Source organism: Rattus norvegicus, chromosome 7, assembly GCF_021556685.1.
Source record: "Rattus norvegicus strain SHRSP/BbbUtx chromosome 7, alternate assembly SHRSP_T2T, whole genome shotgun sequence".
Classification (NCBI taxonomy): domain Eukaryota; kingdom Metazoa; phylum Chordata; class Mammalia; order Rodentia; family Muridae; genus Rattus; species Rattus norvegicus.
In genome coordinates, this window is record NC_141540.1 from 80035583 (window position 1) to 80056181 (window position 20599).

Here is a 20599-nt window from a genome sequence, read left to right on the forward strand (position 1 = left end):
CATCTTTGCAAGACTTTTAACATGAAGGGATATTGAATTTTGTCAAATGGTTTCTGGGCATCTAATGAGATGATCATGTGCTTTTTTTCTTTGAGTTTATTATGAAATAACATTCAGGATGGAACTAAAAGATCTCATCTCGGGGTTGGGGATTTAGCTCAGTGGTAGAGCGCTTGCCTAGCAAGCACAAGGCCCTGGGTTCGGTCCCCAGCTCCGAAAAAAAAAAAAGAAAAAAAAAAAGAAAGATCTCATTTCATATTTATACTAAACTTCTCTTCCTTATTCACTTTAGTGACTATGTGATACTCATAGAATACATTGTTAAACTAGTGAAACCAGTGTTACAAATGCTCTTTTCACTATGTTCTTTTGAATTTCTTTCCTAATTAACATCTTATCAGCACACTAATTGCTTAGATAGTTCTTACATACAGAGCTCAATCTTTATGTGCATTATCTGGGAATAATTGTGGAAATTAGTTCTCCTGTGTGATTTCTTGTCTTCATTTTCCTGTTTCTCTCAATGTTTTGTTTGCGCAGTACTAATCCATTATTGGTTTACTTGATGAATGTTTGTGTGTGCATGTATGTGTATGTGTGCATGTATGTGTTTATGTATGTATATGTAAATGTATGTGCATATATATGTATGTGTGTATATATTTATGAATATATACATATATATATGAATATATGTAGTTATATTATTGAAAAAAATTTTGTCCCAGGGTTTCTACCTGCCTTAATGATTTATGTTCCCAGATAAAAGACGTGCATACAGACAGTTTTTTTACTTTAGTATGTCTTAAGCAGCACAGTAGTTGGACGGGCAACTGCCTACCCTCTATGTTGTTAGAATATACCTCTTATCCATAACCCAAGTTATTAATTACTATGTTTCATCTGGGCTGCTCTTAGCTGAAATTAGACAACCTTCTGGGCCATGTTCTCTTGGCTCTTAGCCTATGGTGGCCCTCCTTTCTTTTTTCCTGCATGTCTTCTCGTCTTCTCCTCTCCATCCACATGGTCTCAGCTACTGGCTGCTGTTGTCTTTATTCACCAATCAGAATCAACTTGGGAGTGGGTTCCAGAGGCTATATGCCTACAGTAGATTTTGGAGGCCAGCACTTAACATTACAATAAACAGTAAAAGATAAACACTCAACAGAGGTGTGTGTGTGTGTGTGTGTGTGTGTGTGTGTGTGCGCGCGCGCGCGCGCGTGTGTCTATTTACATATGAATTGATACATTGGCATAATTTTAAATTGACGTGATATGAGCAGACATCCTTAGTCTTAAGAGTGATGTATTCAGTTACCCAATATTAGGTATAATGTTACTTATAATTTTTCATAGGTACCATCTATTACAAATTTGCTAAGAATTATTTTTTTAAAGATCTTAGTCATTGAACTTTCCCAAATGCCTTTTGCCATCTACTGAGATTAATTTTTATTTTTTCCTTTTTAAAATATGGTCATGTATATTGAAACAACTTTGTAATATTAGAATAAACTCCATTTGGTCATCATAGATAATTCATTTTATACATTACTGTGTCTGGTTTGCAGTTCTCTTTCCTTGACTTTGGAATTAGTATCACCTGCTGTCATGGAGAGGGTTAGGAAGTAATTTATCCTCTCTAGTGCCATGGGAGAATTTGCACAGGGCTGGTTTATCTCACTTGCTGATGCCACTCCGTGACGTGAGTCCACTATTTTAATTATTAAAATATTCATTAGATTTTATTTGTAAGGTTATCTGGGCATGCAGTCTTTATTCAGTGGGAAGGTTTTAAAATATACCTTAAAAATTTTAGTTGATTCAAAGTTTTTTGGATTTATGAATACGTTCTCTTAATTATATCTCTCAAGGAATCTGTCCAGTTTCACATAAATTATAAAATTTATTGATGTAAAAATTTTCATAGTATTCCATTATTTTAAAATATGCATAGAATCAGGACTATTGTTATATAATTTCTTTTTTGTTGTTATATCATTTCAGATTTTGCTAATTCAAATCTTTCTTTTCTGTTGAATTTGGCTATATATTTGATAGGTTTTTTCTTTTTCTTTTTTTTGGAGCTGGGGACCGGACCCAGGGCCTTCACTGAGCTAAATCCCCAACCCCTATTTGATAGTTTTATTGATCTAAGGAACCAACTTCTTATTTGAATTTTCTCCATTGCTAAATTATGTTTTGATTCTCATTACTTCTACTTTATTTGGTTGAATTTTGTATTTTCTTATGGGGAAAGCAAGGTTTTAATACCCCCTTCTTCTCTGATGGAGGAATCAAATGCTCCTAATTCCTTGGAAGGAATATTTTAGTCTCTCATATTCCAATGTAAATATTTTTATTTTCCTTAAGTTAATAATTCCTTACAGAATCTTCTCAGCAGCCTCCCAGTCTCCTCTGAGCCATCTTCCGGCTCTACCGACGCTTCCTCTTACTGTCCTGGGGACTCTCGAATAGTATAGCTCCGAGATTATTACACAGCTCATCTCACAGTCTGTCTGAGACCTGTATTGTCCTTTGTTGCCTTATTTTAATCACTTTAAAAATACAATATTTAAAATTTATTATTTGAGATTGTATACATGCTTATACGCATTTTGACCATTTTTACTCCCTCTCCCCTCCAGCTCTCCTGAATCTCCTTGTGTCGCCCATATGCTGGGATCCTTCAGGAGAGCATGGTACACTGGAAGGGGCCATATCCTTCAAAAACACTTTTCCTCCCCCACCAGCAGCCATCAATGGGCAGGAGCTCCTTAGCACAAGGCAGGAGCCACTGGCTCCTTCCTCACTTCATGCTGGACTGTTCACTAGACTGACACTGCAGATCTTTTACCAACCACCACAGCTGCTATGCTTTTGTGAGTGTCTTGTCATGTTGGGAAGATACTTTCACTCCAGCACTCCCAGCCTTTGGCTCTTATCATATTAGCACCTTCCCCCACTCAGAGTTCTCTGAGCCTGGGAAAGCGAAACAGGACCGCAGACACAGTCCAGTGATAGAGTGCTTGCCTAGTGTACATGATCTCTAATCCCAGAACTTTAAACCAAATAGCAGATTATTCCATGCTTTTCTGCTTTTCAGGCAGGAGGGAAGATCTCACCCTTGGTACTCAACTTAGACCCAAACCAGAAGTATCTGATAACATCTGAACATAGCTTAATTGGTTGAAAATACAAATCTTAGTTTCTAATGTATGATAGATAACCTTGCAGTGAATAAAAGTCCTAATCAATTAATTACAGTAAAATATTGAAATATTCCTTGAAAATGTTACATTGTGCACAACTTTAAATCTCTCTATATTTTAGGTAACCTGCATGAGAAGGTTTATTGAACAAGGAAGATGCCAGAGGCAGTATGTGTCCCACTCTTTTCCCTCCCTCCCCCTCCCTCCCTCCCTGTCCCCTCCACTCCCCCAGTTGCATCCCTCCTCCTCTTCCTTATTCTTACCCCTTAATCTGAGGTTGATGTCATGAAAGTAAAAGACAATAAAAAACAGTTTAGATTTTAATTTGTGGAAGACAGCCCTGAGTTTCTTTTTTAATATTTCTAAATTTTCATTCAAGTAGGGGAGCTGTAATAGTCTTAATTTATGTTGAAAGGCATTCATTGAATAGAATGGGTGAAATCATCCAAGTTCTAAGATAAAAAACTACAATGTTCAACTTATGCTTTTAAATTTGATCTTGTAAATGCTCAGCTGCTTTTCATGTTACAGGTTTTTGCTCTCAACAGTTGCTGAATGCACATTTTGACTTATGCTAGCCCCAAAGAATTGAGCTCAGTGGAATATTGTCAGATTATCCTTATAGAAAATACAAATATTTTATACATCTATATTTAGTTATAAAGCTATTAAAATTCTTTTTGCAATCTTCCAGGAGAACACAATAAAATGACCGTTTGTTGTAACTTTCTGGCCCTTTCATATGGCACCATCCTTAGCAATTCATTACATCTGCTGAGGTACAGTGAGGACGTGGAAAGAACCAAAACCACTAGTTGTATGGACACGCTAGTAAAAGATACAACACAGGCGCTAGTCATGTGGACACACTAGTACAAGATGTGATATGGAGTACTGCTCTTGTTAAGTTTTTCCTTAGATGACATTTTCTTAACAAGTAAAAATTGCATGAGTTTAATCAAATGAAAAGATAAGGAAACGTTATTTTGTACCAATTTAATTGTGAAAGACATTGAATTGCAGAGATATTAAAGGTAATTTAAAATAAGGATTAGTCTAAGCTTCAAAATATGAAAGATTGTTTCTTTTACCTTTTGGGAGGAAAAAGTGATTGCCATGTGTATAATTAATTTCCATCTGTTTGATTATTCTGTGAGAATTTTCAGGATTACATTGATTAGCTTTAATAGAAGAACTTAAAAGGGCACACTTCATCTTATAGTTCTTTTTTATAATCTGCAAAATAAAAGAAGTAATATAAATAGTTTCTAAGGTTTCTTCTGGGTTTAATATCTTATAACATCAAGATTTGTGCTACTAAACAATTCTTGAAATACCTGATAAATGTATTACTACTAGATGAAGTAAAGCAGTATTTCTATTGCTTGAGAAATTTAAAAACTAATCAAGAAGTGCCATTAATTTTCATTATTGTATGTAGTATATATTGTGAGTTAAGCTTTCTTTTTATCATTTTCTCACATATATAATATGAAAGTATTGAAAATACTACTATTTTAGAAACCTATGGTTTACCAAAATTTGAGGAATGGACAAAGCAAATTTATATAATTAAATAAATCTTTCACAGGATTCTATTGCATCATTCATGGTTTGTAGAATTAAATTTTGGAAAGAAGTTGAATTTCCAAGTATCCCACAATGACAATTATTTAATTAAAAATGAGTAGGACGGTGTTTGAAAGTTAGATTTGTCTGATGGCTTGACAACAGGTACTGATTTGTCACATAGAGTGCATGGTTGACATTTTTCTTATACTACTACTAAGTATGTAGTACCAAGATCTGATAAACATGTATTTAATCACATCTATTAATAATACCCCTGAAAATTTATTATAAACACTTAAACTTTAATGTTAACTTGAGGGTGTATAAGACTCTAAGACTCTAAATAAGCCAGTAATTATTGGGTTTATTTTGGAGACCAGAACGACGACTGAATGCACAGTAGGACAAGTTCTGGTCACGTGCGCATTTGAGAACTGCATCTACTAGCTATTTGCTCTCAAACTCTTGGCGAACTTGAGCTCCTCAATTATTACTGTATCGATCAGTAGCAAGGGTGAGTTTCAAGTTAGGAAATACTATTTAGAATATATGGGGAGATTAACATTATCTGTAGAAATTCTAATCATAACAGAGACATATGATAGTTTAAGATACTCCTATTAAATCATTTAAAATTTCAAATATTAGCCCCAAACAATTAACAATGAAATCATATATTAAACATATTACCAATACTTACTATTAAGCTGTTTTAAAATAAAATAATTAATATCCATAAAAGAAGTAAGACATTTCAGTCTTTTGAAATATTTTTATAATTCTTTTATAAATGTCTTAGATTTTCCATTTTCCTAATTTGATTTCCTATATCATTTTTATTTTTGGACTAATGCTCAGATTTCCTCCTGAAATTTTTAACTTTTAAAATAGTATTAATACAAGTTGTCACCTCGGTCTCAGATTTCTTTATCACTCTTTCCCCACAAGTTTTAAAAATTTATTATTTTTGTTTCTAAATGTAAACTACTGGTGGTGTCTCTGTAGAATATCATTTAATTCTAGTCTTCTAACTGGTCTGTCTGCTCTAGTCTTGGCTTCTCAAACACATTTTGCAGTAGCAACTCCTTATCTCTTGAGTGACTTAAGTCACTATACCATGAAGAGTGTCATGGTCTGTCTCCTGGATAACCTTAGGAAAACTTCACTTTGTTCTCCATGTCCCAAACAAACCACACTGTGAGCACTTGTCTATGTCTGCTATGCGTTAGCTCATCATACTACGACTGTCAGAAATACTCTTCCCTCTCGGCCTCACTCTAAAACCCTTACCTACTTGATGGACAGTTGTTTTGGTCACCATAAGCATTATCTCCCCTGTGATCCTTCTTAGGAAATTCTGTATGAATTAACTACTTACTCCTGTGTTATTACACTGGATTATACAGATCTCTAATCTAGTATTCTTGAATTTTATTGTTAATTGATTGCATCTCTTAAATTCACTTTGTCTACTCAGTATGTTTCTGTGTACTTGGTATGCAGTAGATCAGTGTGTTAACTGTTGAATGAATGAACGGAAGAAAAATATTGATGTATATATCATAGGCATGGTATTTTGGGATCCATATCATCATCATGTTTTAAACATTTAATTTTACTTTTTTTCACTTTTTTTATTAGATTTATTTCTTTACTTATATTTCAAATGTTATTCCCTTTCCTGGTTTCCTGTCCATAAGCCCCCATCCACTCCCCCTCCCCCATACGGGTATTCCCCCATCCATCCTCCTTACTGGCCCCCCGAATATTCCCCTACACTGGGGGTCCAACCTTGACAGGACCAAGGGCTTCCCCTTTCACTGGTGCTCCAACAAGGCTATTCTCTGCTACATATGCAGTTGGAGCCCTGGGTCAGTCCATGGATAGTCTTTTGGTAGTGGTTTAGTCCCTGGGAGCTCTGGTTGGTTGGCATTGTTGTTCTTATGGGGTTGCAAGCTCCTTCAGCTCTTTCAATTCTTCCTCTTATTCCTCCCAAGGGGGTCCTGTTCTCAGTTCAGTGGTTTGCTGCTAGCATTGACCTCTGTCAATTGGACATGCTCTGGAATTTTACTTTTTTAATAATAATTTTCTTTATCCTAGAGAATTTTATACATTTATACAGTGAATCTTAACCATATGTCTATCCTATCCTCCCTGCCTTCCCTCAAATGTCTCACAACTAGACCTTCTCAAAAATCAAAAGGTATGGGGCAGAGGAATAGACTAGTGGGGCTGGGGACACATTAAATAAAAGAATCTTCCTCACCAGCAGCTCTCTCTCAATGTCTCTTCAGTGAGGGTGGGGCCTAGAGACTCCCTCCTGCCTGGTGAGAATCCCGGCTGGGTCTGTTGTGTAGTTCTTGTGTAAGTAGATAGATGACTGTGTGTTACAGTGCTCTTCCTCATCCTTCAGCTTTTGCTTTCTGCCTTCTCCCCCACAGTGTTGGTGATTATTGATAAAGATGTCCTGTTAAGAGTTGGACACTCAGTGTCTTCCTCTCTGCACACTGACTAGTTTTGTGTATTTCTATTGACTGCTAATCATTGCCAAAAAGTTTCTTTGTCAAAGGTTGAGAAAAGCCCAAGTCTTCATGTGTAAACAGATATTTAGAAGGCAGTTTGATGACATGGGCATTTATCAAAATAGGAACAACAGGTCCTAGTGGCCCTCCTTGACTGTCTTCAAAGACATAGGCATTTGAGCCGTGTTACACTACGGGGCATGACACTTCTTATGGAGCAGTGTCAAATCCAACCAAGAGCTGTTAATTAGCCCATAAAAATTGTGCCCCTCTTACATCAGTGGGGCCACTTAACCTAATAAGTTGGTTTTATAGTATGCAGGGTGCAGCGCTGGGTTGGGCCATTCATATATTTTCTTCCCTAGAAACTGCATAGCAACTTCTGGCACTAGGAGTGCTAGCCTACAGGGAAGATGTTTCTTGGTTAGTTTAAGATTGGTTTCTCTATGCTCTATAGGCATACCGTGTCATGTCTTCAGCAAAAGTCTTAACATGTAGGTTCGGTGGGTAACCAAGGCCAGTAGCAGTCGTCTACTTTGTTCTGGAAACCTTTGGAGCTTCTCTGAAGCATAACTTGTAGAGAAATATACCATATCTTGAATTATGATTTTCATTTAATAAACCAAATCTTCTGGAAGTGGCATGATTCACCTATGTGGAATAATTCTGTTTGAACTCTTAAATAAAGATACAGTTATATTTTATACTTAGCTTCCTAATTATATTCATAAAGCTTAAAAAGAAAGCATCCTTAGTTTTGTTTAACCCAGAGATGGCTCAGTAGTTACTGCCTGTTCTTCTAGAAGTTCTGAGTTTAGTTCCCATCAACTGCATTAACCCTACTTAATCACTTAAACTCCAGTACTCCCCCAATTTTTAAAATGCTTTATATAGTCTACTAACCCTCCAAATATATTTTTGAATTATGAGATTGTAGGCATCCATATGGCCTCTTCCACATAGTCTTTCTTTGGGTTAGCTCTCTCTCCCCTATTTTCTCCATATCCTGGTACCTCTACCTGCTTAAGCCTTTCCGCCCTGGACTCCACCTATCTACTTTCATTTTAGCTATCTGTCACTATTTCCTATCCTTCAATGTATCTCCTTCCTCAAGATGCCTTTTTGATTATTTACCTTTTAGTGACTTGACTATATGCATCTTCTTTGTTTTGTTTCTACATTTACAATATTGGGACTAAGACCCACAATTGCCAAATATAATATTTTATCATGAGTTTTTAATTTTTATTTTCATTTATATAAGATTTAGGAAAATCTAAGTTAATACATTATTTATGAAGCAGATATGCGTAATTCATGTAATACTTCATTTTGTCTACTTTTGGTAGTTGATGAATTGACCAATGCTATATTTTATCATTTTTATATGTAAATATTTCTAAATTTTTTCCTTGAGTTCAGGATTTAGTTAAGGTTGAATTGTGAAAGGGCATTTTCTCTTTTCTGATATTTGGTTATTTAACTGCTTTTATGGAAATTATTTTGTTTATATCAATATATTATGATATTTGGCATGCTTTTATTTGAATTTAATGAAATAAATGGGAAAATTTCCCTCCTAATATAAAGTTGAAATTTTAGAATTGAGTCAAAGTGTAAACATTTTCTGACTTCTATTTCACTAATGAACTCTTAAGATCTGCTCTCAGTTAATAATGGAATTAATCATTCCTTTTTTTTTTTGTTTTGTCTTTTCTGTCTTTTTAAACTTGCTTTCGTGGATATTCACACCAGGAGGACAAAGTGGTTAGAGTCTTTTTCTTTCTGTCTAATATACTTTTTCTTATTACTATTGCCAATTTAATTTTATAGTTGAATTTAATTTTATCCTTCTATGTATTTTGTTGGTTATTGCATGACAGTTGCTAAACAGTATAGCATATTTAAGCTTGCTGATTTTACTGATAAAACAACTTGCATTTCATTGAATTAGAGATGAAAATATCCATTCTTTATAGATCCCTGAGTTTTTACAAATTAATACTTTGTTATTGTGTCTCTGGTGGAAAACATTTGCCACCTACTGATGTTGCGTTCATCCAATTCTGCCATTCTCAAGACCCTGGGAAGGCGGGGGCTGGCCTTGCACTTATGACCTCACAGCATTGTGTATTATGGTCAGTGCCTTACATGTTTGCCTAAACTCACTCTCATATTGGTCATCTTTTATAAAGTTTCCAACTCAATGCCTAGTCTATGACTATAACAACAAACTAAAATTGAAAGTGGGCTCACTGAAACATGCCTCTTGTGTTTATCATAAATATTTAATATATTTCTGTTTATCTCAACAGTTTGAGGAGTTAGTGACATTTTTCATAAATGTCTGATTTGCATTTAGATTTGCTCTAGAGACTGGTGAGTCTGCATATAAAGAACAGTATTTCTATTCTGATAACTTTTGATGAGTCAAACTCAGCCTTGAGCTGTTTCAAATTTTTGAGTTTCAAGTGGCCCACATTCAAAGTAGTTAAAGTCTTCTAAGCAGTACCATGTTTTTAAACCAGCGGGAACCACTTCCTTTGATAGTCTTCAGCTACTTAGTTGGCAACAATTTATCTTGTGGCAAATACTGAACATGGATTTGGAATGAAATCTCAGAGTAGAAGAAAGGACAATATAATTATTTCCCTTTCTTTTAAAAATTCTGTAGAAATCCTAACAGCCTTAGGGGCCGTGTTGAAGATTAACAGGTCAATTACCTCACAAGCTGTGCGTCATTTTTGTTTGGCGGTGATTCTTAGAGAACCCAGAGGCTTTCTACCACCTGTTTCCTACCACAGTTACCCACAGATAGACAACCCATGGAGTTAATCACCTTTAGAGTCTCTATGGCAACTTTTGTGTTTGGAGTTAATATAGCATACATAATGGTCTAACTACTATCTGTTTTTTTTTTTTCTTTATAACATGGCTCCTATCCTGGAAATTGGAAATTTAATGGTGGAAATCTAGTTTTCATGTTCTGATCAGTAACATTCTCACTGTCTAAAATCAGCTTAAATAAACATGGCTTCTAGCGACAGGTCATTCATTCTTTACACTGTGTAATTAGTCATAGCTTAGGATTTATTTTTCAACATTATAAACGTGCAGAAAAAGATCACCCGGTAACTTGTGTCTGTGGTAGCTCCCCGCTGTTTATTTCTCAGGTAGAAGAAGGGTTTTGTAAGAGTTAATTTTACCCATGAATATTTCAGTGATTTTGGAGTGGAAGTTGGGTTGCTAATGGCAGAGCTCATGTTCGTATTTTAGAAGCCCTTTCTACCTGAAGATTGGCTTAATTAGAATAAAATAGCTTTTTTCTTTCTTTCTTTTATTTTTAAAAGTAACCTAAAGATGTCTTGGGTCCACTATGAGCTTCCAGTTTTGGATGAGGCAGCATTTTTCTGGGATAATTGGCCAGGTCCTCCCCTGAGTCTCCCAGTTATCTCTGGGAGCCAGCAGAAGGAATTTTCACTAAGTGGGATAACTTATTTTCAGTGAATGGCTCCCATTATCACTGGCTGTGAAAGTTGCCGCAAAGGTACCATTTACTTGGGTATTTAAGAGTTACCACATTAATACAAAGTACTGAGATGTCCTTTGAAATGCTTGGGGGTAAACACGAAACAGACATCAAATTTGGGATAAGAATGATTACCCCTTCCTTTAAGTTCTGTCTGAAACATTATTAAACTTCTGTAAAGATTTTGATTTATTGGTTTAGGTCCTGTTAACCTTGTCGTCTAATAGTCATTATTTTAATGCAGGAAGAAAATGACTTAGCTGCATATCTTGCTGTATTTAAAGCTTTAGAGCAACCCTCACTTCACAGCAGTATACACGAATTCACATCATATATGTGTTATAACATTTTTGAAAAGTATAAATTATATCAGCTATTGTAGTATTTCTTGATGACATAATGTAACCATTGAAATTAATTACAAGTGATGTGTCATATTTGCTTTGTAAACTCCACGAAGTCATTGTTTTACATTTAACTATATACTTATCAGTCTATAGTTAGCTAAGAGGTGAATAATAGATAACATGTATTAGTTTGTATGGATTTGGAACATGCAAATAAAGCTGGACAGACCATTTTGTGACTCTTTACACAGAAGGTTGTACTCACACGTAGCTGTTAAACATTTGAGGAAGGTTTTATTGATATTATTGATGAGTAAATTCAATTTTAATGAATTTAAATTTAACAACCACTTGAATTGTTAAATCTAATTGTTAAAGCAACTAACCTTGATAGCAAATACTATTTCTTCTGCCCCACAGGAATACACCAAGCTATACTCATATTAGCAGTGGACATACAAGCTTTTCAGTTCCCCCAAAGCATATACGTCAGCACTAGTCCCACAAGGGTGATAATGAGTAAAGGTTTTCCTCATCAAGGATAGAGTCAGGGATACAGATGACAGTGATGAAAGGCTTCTTGAGTGACTGAATTGGGGTAGCTAGACAGGTGAACAGGGAACAATGTCATTCTTCTATAGGCTTTGCTGTGGACTATGGACAGTTGACACCATACATTCCCATTCCTCTGGTTTTGAATTTGTTACTGAAGTCACCTTTTCCTTTGTTGCTTATTGAATCGTTTGAGTACATAGGTCAGTGGCTCACAGTGATTCACTCACCACTACACATGATGTATCTTTGTTTGCTTTTGAAGACTCTTAGTTCGGAGTTTGTTTTGATAATTAGTTAGATGAGGCTTTAGAATTGCCTTCTTTAGGGAAGAGGCAAATATATTACATGTAAGATATGTTTGAAAGGTTGAGTAGTTGAAAATGTGCACCCTACTTTTTGGGGTCCCCAACAGATATTTTCAATTTCCTTTTCTCTTGCAGTCTATATTTAAAAAGTATAAAAACCTACAAAACTGTCTTAGCTCTCCTTGAAACTGGAAATGGTGTATAATGCAGTTCTAGTACATGACACAGAAGAAAATTTCTAAAAGTTTCTGGCAAGTCATGATATTTAGCACAAAAGTCAACACTGTCTCTTAATGCAAATGTGATATGCTGACATGATTTGTTATTTGTTACCATGAAGAAAGGACCCAAAGTTTTAGAGTCATTGGGATGTAGTTGAAGGAATGTTCTTTAGGGTCAGAACCAGTGAGTTTGTTGGACTGGGTTTCATGACTGGAGGGGTCATAGGTCAAAAGTGGCTTTTAATATGCTGGAAAGGCAGAGTACCTGAGAGCTGCTCAGTTCTAGAACCTCGAAAACTCAGAACTGTTGGGGTGGGCAATGATGCACTTCTTTTTTTTTCTTTTTTCTTTTTTTCGGAGCTGGGGACCGAACCCAGGGCCTTGCGCTCGCTAGGCAAGCGTTCTACCGCTGAGCTAAATCCCCAACTCCAATGATGCACTTCTAGTCTGAGACTTGAAGCTCCTTGGATGTTGGAAGTCCATGTTGTAAGACTAAGGAGTCTTGATGGAGTCTAATGTCCAAAGAAGCAAAAGCAGCAGCAATGAACAGTTGGCTCAGAGAGTGGAGTGTGCCTGAGTCGGCGGCTTTTCTTCTTTTATGTCTGTCCACCTGTGGTCTCAGACGGTTGGGTGTTAAGATCACTGTCAGGGCAGCCCTTTCCTCCAAGTAGCTTTCTTATGTTGTCCTCCTGAGAAATACTGTCAGAGATTCATCTAGAGGTGCGCTTCACTAATTCTGTAGGAGTTTCTCCATGCAGCAAGTTGAAATTTACAGGTTATCATCATAGCCACTGACCCAAGGCTGTTAGAAAACTTTTTACAACTAGAGAAAATACTAGATTTTTCTGCTACCAGCAATCAAATTTTTTGTTTCTTTTAAAATTAGATGTCATTGATTATGATGATATATATATATATATATGTACATACATATATATATATATAAAATATATATGCATGCATGATGTGTACATGTCGGGGCACATGCCTGCCTTGGCACATGTATAGAAGTCAAAGAGCAGAGGACAACTTTGTGGAGCTTGGTCCTCTCCTCTCACCTTCTTTTTTAGTACTTTTATTTTTTTATATTTTAGTTGGTAACCCCCTCTGGTCCTCTGCCCTCCCACAGCTCCTCATCCCATTCCTCTTCCCTGTCTCCAAGAGGGTGTCCCCATCCCTGCACCCTCATTCCCTGGGGCCTCAGGTCTCTCCATGATTAGGCCCTTCTCTCTCTGAGGCCAGACCGGGGAGTCCTCTGGTGTGTGTGTGTGTGTGTGTGTGTGTGTGTGTGTGTGTGTGTGTGTGTGTGTGTGTGTATGTGTGTGTGTGTGTGTTAGCTGTTTTCTAGTGTCAGCACTCTCTATGTATCACTGAGACTTGCAAAGTCTTAAGAGAGATATGCTTGTAGTGTCATTGAATGTGCTTGTATGTGATGAGTCATTCTGCTTTCAGAATTCCGTTTTTGCCTTTTGAGAATTGATTATAATGTGTTTCAGTGGGACTCTCTCTTTGCTTAAAACTCTGGACAACTTTATTAAAACATAACTCAAATGAAACTCTCTCGTTATAAATATACGATCCAGTAGTTTTGGTATATTCACTAATTGCATAGCCATCACTCTTATCAACTGTGGAACATTTTTATCACCCAAGAGAAAACTCCATAATGTCACAGCCCCAGTTTGGTACTTCTCTTCCTGCTCTTTACATCCAGTCCCCGATTTAAGCAGTCACCTCCTGTATTCTGTTACTATGTGTTTCTCTATTCAGGCATTTGCCCTCTCTGTCCAAATTAATATATAATCTGTATCCAATATTCTTTCTTCTCCCTGGGAACTACCATCCTACTCTCCTATAAAATTAGTTTTTTTGAGATTTCACATATGAGCAAGAGCATGTGCTATTTATCTCCCTCCTCATGGCTTATTTTGTATAACATAATGCACCCCATGCTCATTCATGTTGCCAGATGTGGCAAGATTTTGTTTTTTTTCTTATATATGGATTCCATTGCCTATTCTTGTTATAGATTTACACATTTATATCTATTATACATCCATTTATTTGTTGATCGATACCTAAGTTGATTCTATCTTTTGATTGTCCTGAATAGTGCTGCAGTAATTTCAGGAGTTCTGACATTTCCTCATTGTTTTTTTTTAAATTATGTATATGAGTACACTGTATATCAGACACACCAGAAGAGGGCATCTGATCCCATTACACATGGTTGTAAGACACCATATGGTTGTTGGGATTTGAACTCAGGACCTCTGGAAGAGCAGTCACTGCTTTTATAACCACTGAGCCATCTCTCCAGCCCCTCTCCTCATTGTTCTTATTTTATTTCCTTTGGAAACATACTCAGTTGTGTGTTGCTGGATTGTACACTCAGTTGTGTGTTGCTGCATTGTGTCATAGGTATCATGGTACTTTTGAGGAAGTACCATGTTGTTTGTCATAAAGTTTGTACTAATTTATGTCCCCATCAACAGTGTTTAAGTGCCATCTCTACATTCTTCTAAAAGCTTATCATTCACAACCTAGAAACAGTGTCAGCCATTTAAAAGGACTTAGCTAGATTAGCTACTTCAGTCTTGGTGATTGCTTCTTTTTTTTTTTTTTATAGCAGTATCTCAATATTTTGTGAAATTATTTAATCTTAGGAGAACCTAAAAAAATATAAGTGAATAGTCAATGAAACATTGTCACAATTATTTCTTTATTGTGCTCTCTGCACTTGTCGGTATTTATTCTAAGGTGTGTCCTTCTCCATGTCCCAGGGATTGCTGTCCTTCAGTCTGACAGAATGGTCAGTGGCTTTTCTCCTCAGTATTGATTCATATAAACCCTAAGATAAGCTGTTAAGGACAATTGTATGTCTTGAGGCCTCTCACTTTTATGTGTGTGTGTGTGTGTGTGTGTGTGTGCACGCATGTGTGTATGTGTTATATATTGAATGCTTTCACTAGATAGCACTGTGCATAAGCAAGAAGCTCATAAAGAAGCTCTGAACTGGAGTCCTGTGAGATAAATATAACTTCAATAGGAATTAAGTTTCAGCACTTTATTAAAACAGATTCTCTTGGTTCACACAATGTGGCCCACCAGAGTATAATCAACCTGAGATGTGGCCAAATTGGATCTCTAAGAATAGCTCTTCCATAGCTCTAGCCACCCACAATATCTGACCTGCCTCAGTGACTAGGTAGAGATTCCTCAGGGACTGTTTCTGCAGAGAGGATGTGCTGGCTTAACTGTTTTTTCCAAAGTATATATTTTTATTTATTTATTTATTATATATAAGTACACTGTAGCTGTCTTCAGATACACCAGAAGAGGGCATCGGATCTCTTTACAGATGGTTGTGAGCCACCATGTGGTTGCTGGGAATTGAACTCATGACCTCTGGAAGAGCAGTCGGGTGCTCTTAACTGCTGAGCCATCTCTCCAGCCCCCAAAGTATATTTTTATATATTAATCATAATAGATTTCATGGAACTGTTTGTGTGCTTTTAATAAGTGCTAGCCCATCTTTCCTAACTTCCTATATTCTTTTCTACTTTAACTTCTTTTGTTTTGAGACAAGGTTTCTCGTTGAACCAGGATCTTACCATTTCAACTAGACAGTACACCCCAGCCTGCCTCTGCCTCACCAGTGCTGAGATTTGGGGAGCATGCTGTCATACATGATATTTTGCGTGGGTTCTGGGAATCTTAACTCAGGCTTTATGCAAGCACTTTACTAAGCCATCTCTCCAGTCTTTAATTTTCAAGTTATTTTTAATTGCATCTTTGATTAAGAAGACGCCATTGTCTTCAGTGCTTGTATTTCTTTCCACACTTTGCTTATTCCATTTAGAGTCTCCTTCATTTTTTCCATAAAGTCACACGAGTTCTTCTAAAGTGAGTGAGATATTTCTTTCAGAGAATACCTAAAAGATGTTATCAATACTTCTTCTGAATTTTGTATGTTTTTGCTACTATCTTAATTATATTGTTCTGAGATTTACTCTCTTACCTGTAGTTTACATATAGGTTGGCTGAAGTTTTATTTTATTTACTACAAACATTTAATAAGTACTAAAATATTAGAAGTACATATTTGATGTTCAAATTATTTAACCATTACGAAGTTTGGTCATCAGCTCACTAGAAGCTAGCTGACCAATCTGGACGTGGACCGTACTTTTGTAGTTGTCTATGTGTTCACTCAATGCTTGTAGACAGTGTTGCTGATGAGCAGGCAAGAGGTTTCTCCTTTTCTTATTACATAGTAGTTCTGGGGGAATACTTGTTCTCTTGAATGAGTGAAATATATTTTCATTTTTAATATAGTTTTGAAATTATTAGTTGCAAATAAGCTGAGCGGGATAATTTTCTCAGGCTGGGATTGAAGTAGGCAACTTTTATTGTGTTTCCTGTTCTCAAGTGTGGTCTCTGTGGACTTACCTCAGTCTTGCTGCAGCTTGTTGGCAGGAGCCCCTCTTCCTAGCCCACTTTATCTGCAGATGCCACCTCTTGATGTGGATCCACGATTCACCTCGGTCTTTCTTACTGCTCTTGAGTCTTTCCTTCTAGTCCATTTCCACTCCTGTGTGACCTGCCCTCCGCCTGCAGAACCTCTCTACTAGGGTTCCCACAGCCACCACACTTCTATTTATTTTACTTTATCAATTTCATGTTATTATTTTGAATTTTTTAATGACTGATACATTCTTTATGAGTTGAAAGAAAAAGTGGTTTAACTTTTTTACCATATTAAAATATTTTAGTATCAAAGTATACATTTTCCAATTCTATATCTTATGTAACTTTGTTTTTTTTTTTTTCCCCCACGGGCTTATAATTTTTTATTAACTTGAGTATTTCTTATATACATTTCGAGTGTTATTCCCTTTCCCGGTTTCCGGGCAAACATCCCCCTCCCCCCTCCCCTTCCTTATGGGTGTTCCCCTCCCAACCCTCCCCCCATTGCCGCCCTCCCCCCATAGACAAGTTCACTGGGGGTTCAGTCTTAGCAGGACCCAGGGCTTCCCCTTCCACTGGTGCTCTTACTAGGATATTCATTGCTACCTATGGGGTCAGGGTCCAGGGTCAGTCCATGTATAGTCTTTAGGTAGTGGCTTAGTCCCTGGAAGCTCTGGTTGCTTGGCATTGTTGTACTTTTGGGGTCTCGAGCCCCTTCAAGCTCTTCCGGTTCTTTCTCTGATTCCTTCAATAGGGGACCTATTCTCAGTTCAGTGGTTTGCTGCTGGCATTCGCCTCTATATTTGCTGTATTCTGGCTGTGTCTCTCAGGAGCGATCTACATCCGGCTCCTGTCGGTCTGCACTTCTTTGCTTCATCCATCTTGTCTAATTGGGTGGCTGTATATGTATGGGCCACATGTGGGGCAGGCTCTGAATGGGTGTTCCTTCAGTCTCTGTTTTAATCTTTGCCTCTCCCTTCCCTGCCAAGAGTATTCTTTTTCCTCATTTAAAGAAGGAGTGAAGCATTCACATTTTGATCATCCGTCTTGAGTTTCGTTTGTTCTAGGGATCTAGGGTAATTCAAGCATTTGGGCTAATAGCCACTTATCAATGAGTGCATACCATGTATGTCTTTCTGTGATTGGGTTAGCTCACTCAGGATGATGTTTTCCAGTTCCAACCATTTGCCTACGAATTTCATAAACTCGTTGTTTTTGATAGCTGAGTAATATTCCATTGTGTAGATGTACCACATTTTCTGTATCCATTCCTCTGTGGAAGGGCATCTGGGTTCTTTCCATTTTCTGGCTATTATAAATAAGGCTGCGATGAACATAGTGGAGCACGTGTCTCTTTTATATGTTGAGGCATCTTTTGGGTATATGCCCAAGAGAGGTATAGCTGGATCCTCAGGCAGTTCAATGTCCAATTTTCTGAGGAACCTCCAGACTGATTTCCAGAATGGTTTTACCAGTCTGCAATCCCACCAACAATGGAGGAGTGTTCCTCTTTCTCCACATCCTCGCCAGCATCTGCTGTCACCTGAGTTTTTGATCTTAGCCATTCTCACTGGTGTGAGGTGAAATCTCAGGGTTGTTTTGATTTGCATTTCCCTTATGACTAAAGATGTTGAACATTTCTTTAGGTGTTTCTCAGCCATTCGGCATTCCTCAGCTGTGAATTCTTTGTTTAGCTCTGAACCCCATTTTTTAATAGGGTTATTTGTTTCCCTGCGGTCTAACTTCTTGAGTTCTTTGTATATTTTGGAAATAAGGCCTCTATCTGTTGTAGGATTGGTAAAGATCTTTTCCCAATCTGTTGGTTGCCGTTTTGTCCTAACCACAGTGTCCTTTGCCTTACAGAAGCTTTGCAGTTTTATGAGATCCCATTTGTCGATTCTTGATCTTAGAGCATAAGCCATTGGTGTTTTGTTCAGGAAATTTTTTCCAGTGCCCATGTGTTCCAGATGCTTCCCTAGTTTTTCTTCTATTAGTTTGAGTGTGTCTGGTTTGATGTGGAGGTCCTTGATCCACTTGGACTTAAGCTTTGTACAGGGTGATAAGGATGGATCGATCTGCATTCTTCTACATGTTGCCCTCCAGTTGAACCAGCACCATTTGCTGAAAATGCTATCTTTTTTCCATTGGATGGTTTTGGCTCCTTTGTCAAAAATCAAGTGACCATAGGTGTGTGTGTTCATTTCTGGATCTTCAATTCTATTCCATTGGTCTATCTGTCTGTCTCTGTACCAATACCATGCAGTTTTTATCACTATTGCTCTGTAATACTGCTTGAGTTCAGGGATAGTGATTCCCCCTGAAGTCCTTTTATTGTTGAGGATAGCTTTAGCTATCCTGGGTTTTTTGTTATTCCAGATGAATTTGCAAATTGTTCTGTCTAACTCTTTGAAGAATTGGATTGGTATTTTGATGGGGATTGCATTGAATCTGTAGATTGCTTTTGGTAAAATGGCCATTTTTACCATATTAATCCTGCCAATCCATGAGCATGGGAGATCTTTCCATCTTCTGAGGTCTTCTTCAATTTCTTTCCTCAGTGTCTTGAAGTTCTTATTGTACAGATCTTTTACTTGCTTGGTTAAAGTCACACCGAGGTACTTTATATTATTTGGGTCTATTATGAAGGGTGTCGTTTCCCTAATTTCTTTCTCGGCTTGTTTCTCTTTTGTATAGAGGAAGGCAACTGATTTATTTGAGTTAATTTTATACCCAGCCACTTTGCTGAAGTTGTTTATCAGCTTTAGTAGTTCTCTGGTGGAACTTTTGGGATCACTTAAATATACTATCATGTCATCTGCAAATAGTGATATTTTGACCTCTTCTTTTCCGATCTGTATCCCTTTGATCTCCTTTTGTTGTCTGATTGCTCTGGCTAGAACTTCAAGAACTATATTGAATAAGTAGGGAGAGAGTGGGCAGCCTTGTCTAGTCCCTGATTTTAGTGGGATTGCTTCAAGTTTCTCTCCATTTAGTTTAATGTTAGCAACTGGTTTGCTGTATATGGCTTTAACTATGTTTAGGTATGGGCCTTGAATTCCTATTCTTTCCAGGACTTTTATCATGAAGGGGTGTTGAATTTTGTCAAATGCTTTCTCAGCATCTAATGAAATGATCATGTGGTTCTGTTCTTTCAGTTTGTTTATATAATGGATCACGTTGATGGTTTTCCGTATATTAAACCATCCCTGCATGCCTGGGATGAAGCCTACTTGATCATGGTGGATGATTGTTTTGATGTGCTCTTGAATTCGGTTTGCCAGAATTTTATTGAGTATTTTTGCGTCGATATTCATAAGGGAAATTGGTCTGAAGTTCTCTTTCTTTGTTGTGTCTTTGTGTGGTTTAGGTATAAGAGTAATTGTGGCTTCGTAGAAGGAATTCGGTAGGGCTCCATCTGTTTCAATTTTGTGGAATAGTTTGGATAATATTGGTATGAGGTCTTCTATGAAGGTTTGATAGAATTCTGCACTAAACCCGTCTGGACCTGGGCTCTTTTTGGTTGGGAGACCTTTAATGACTGCTTCTATTTCCTTAGGAGTTATGGGGTTGTTTAACTGGTTTATCTGTTCCTGATTTAACTTCGATACCTGGTATCTGTCTAGGAAATTGTCCATTTCCTGAAGATTTTCAAATTTTGTTGAATATAGGTTTTTATAGTAAGATCTGATGATTTTTTGAATTTCCTCCGAATCTGTAGTTATGTCTCCCTTTTCATTTCTGATTTTGTTAATTTGGACACACTCTCTGTGTCCTCTCGTTAGTCTGGCTAAGGGTTTATCTATCTTGTTGATTTTCTCAAAGAACCAACTTTTGGTTCTGTTGATTCTTTCTATGGTCCTTTTTGT

General features: G+C 37.0%; 1 protein-coding gene across 47 annotated transcripts in view; it reads left to right on the forward strand.

The window, feature by feature from the left end:
- Positions 1 to 20599, forward strand: part of Rims2 (regulating synaptic membrane exocytosis 2) — a 520587-nt gene that overhangs the window by 112355 nt on the left and 387633 nt on the right. For 12 of the 47 annotated variants that reach the window (XM_087555439.1, XM_087555408.1, XM_087555440.1 and 9 more), the window contains one exon: positions 9062 to 9073. In XM_087555439.1, coding sequence (XP_087411565.1) covers positions 9062 to 9073 — 12 coding nt within the window. 47 annotated transcript variants of the gene reach the window in all.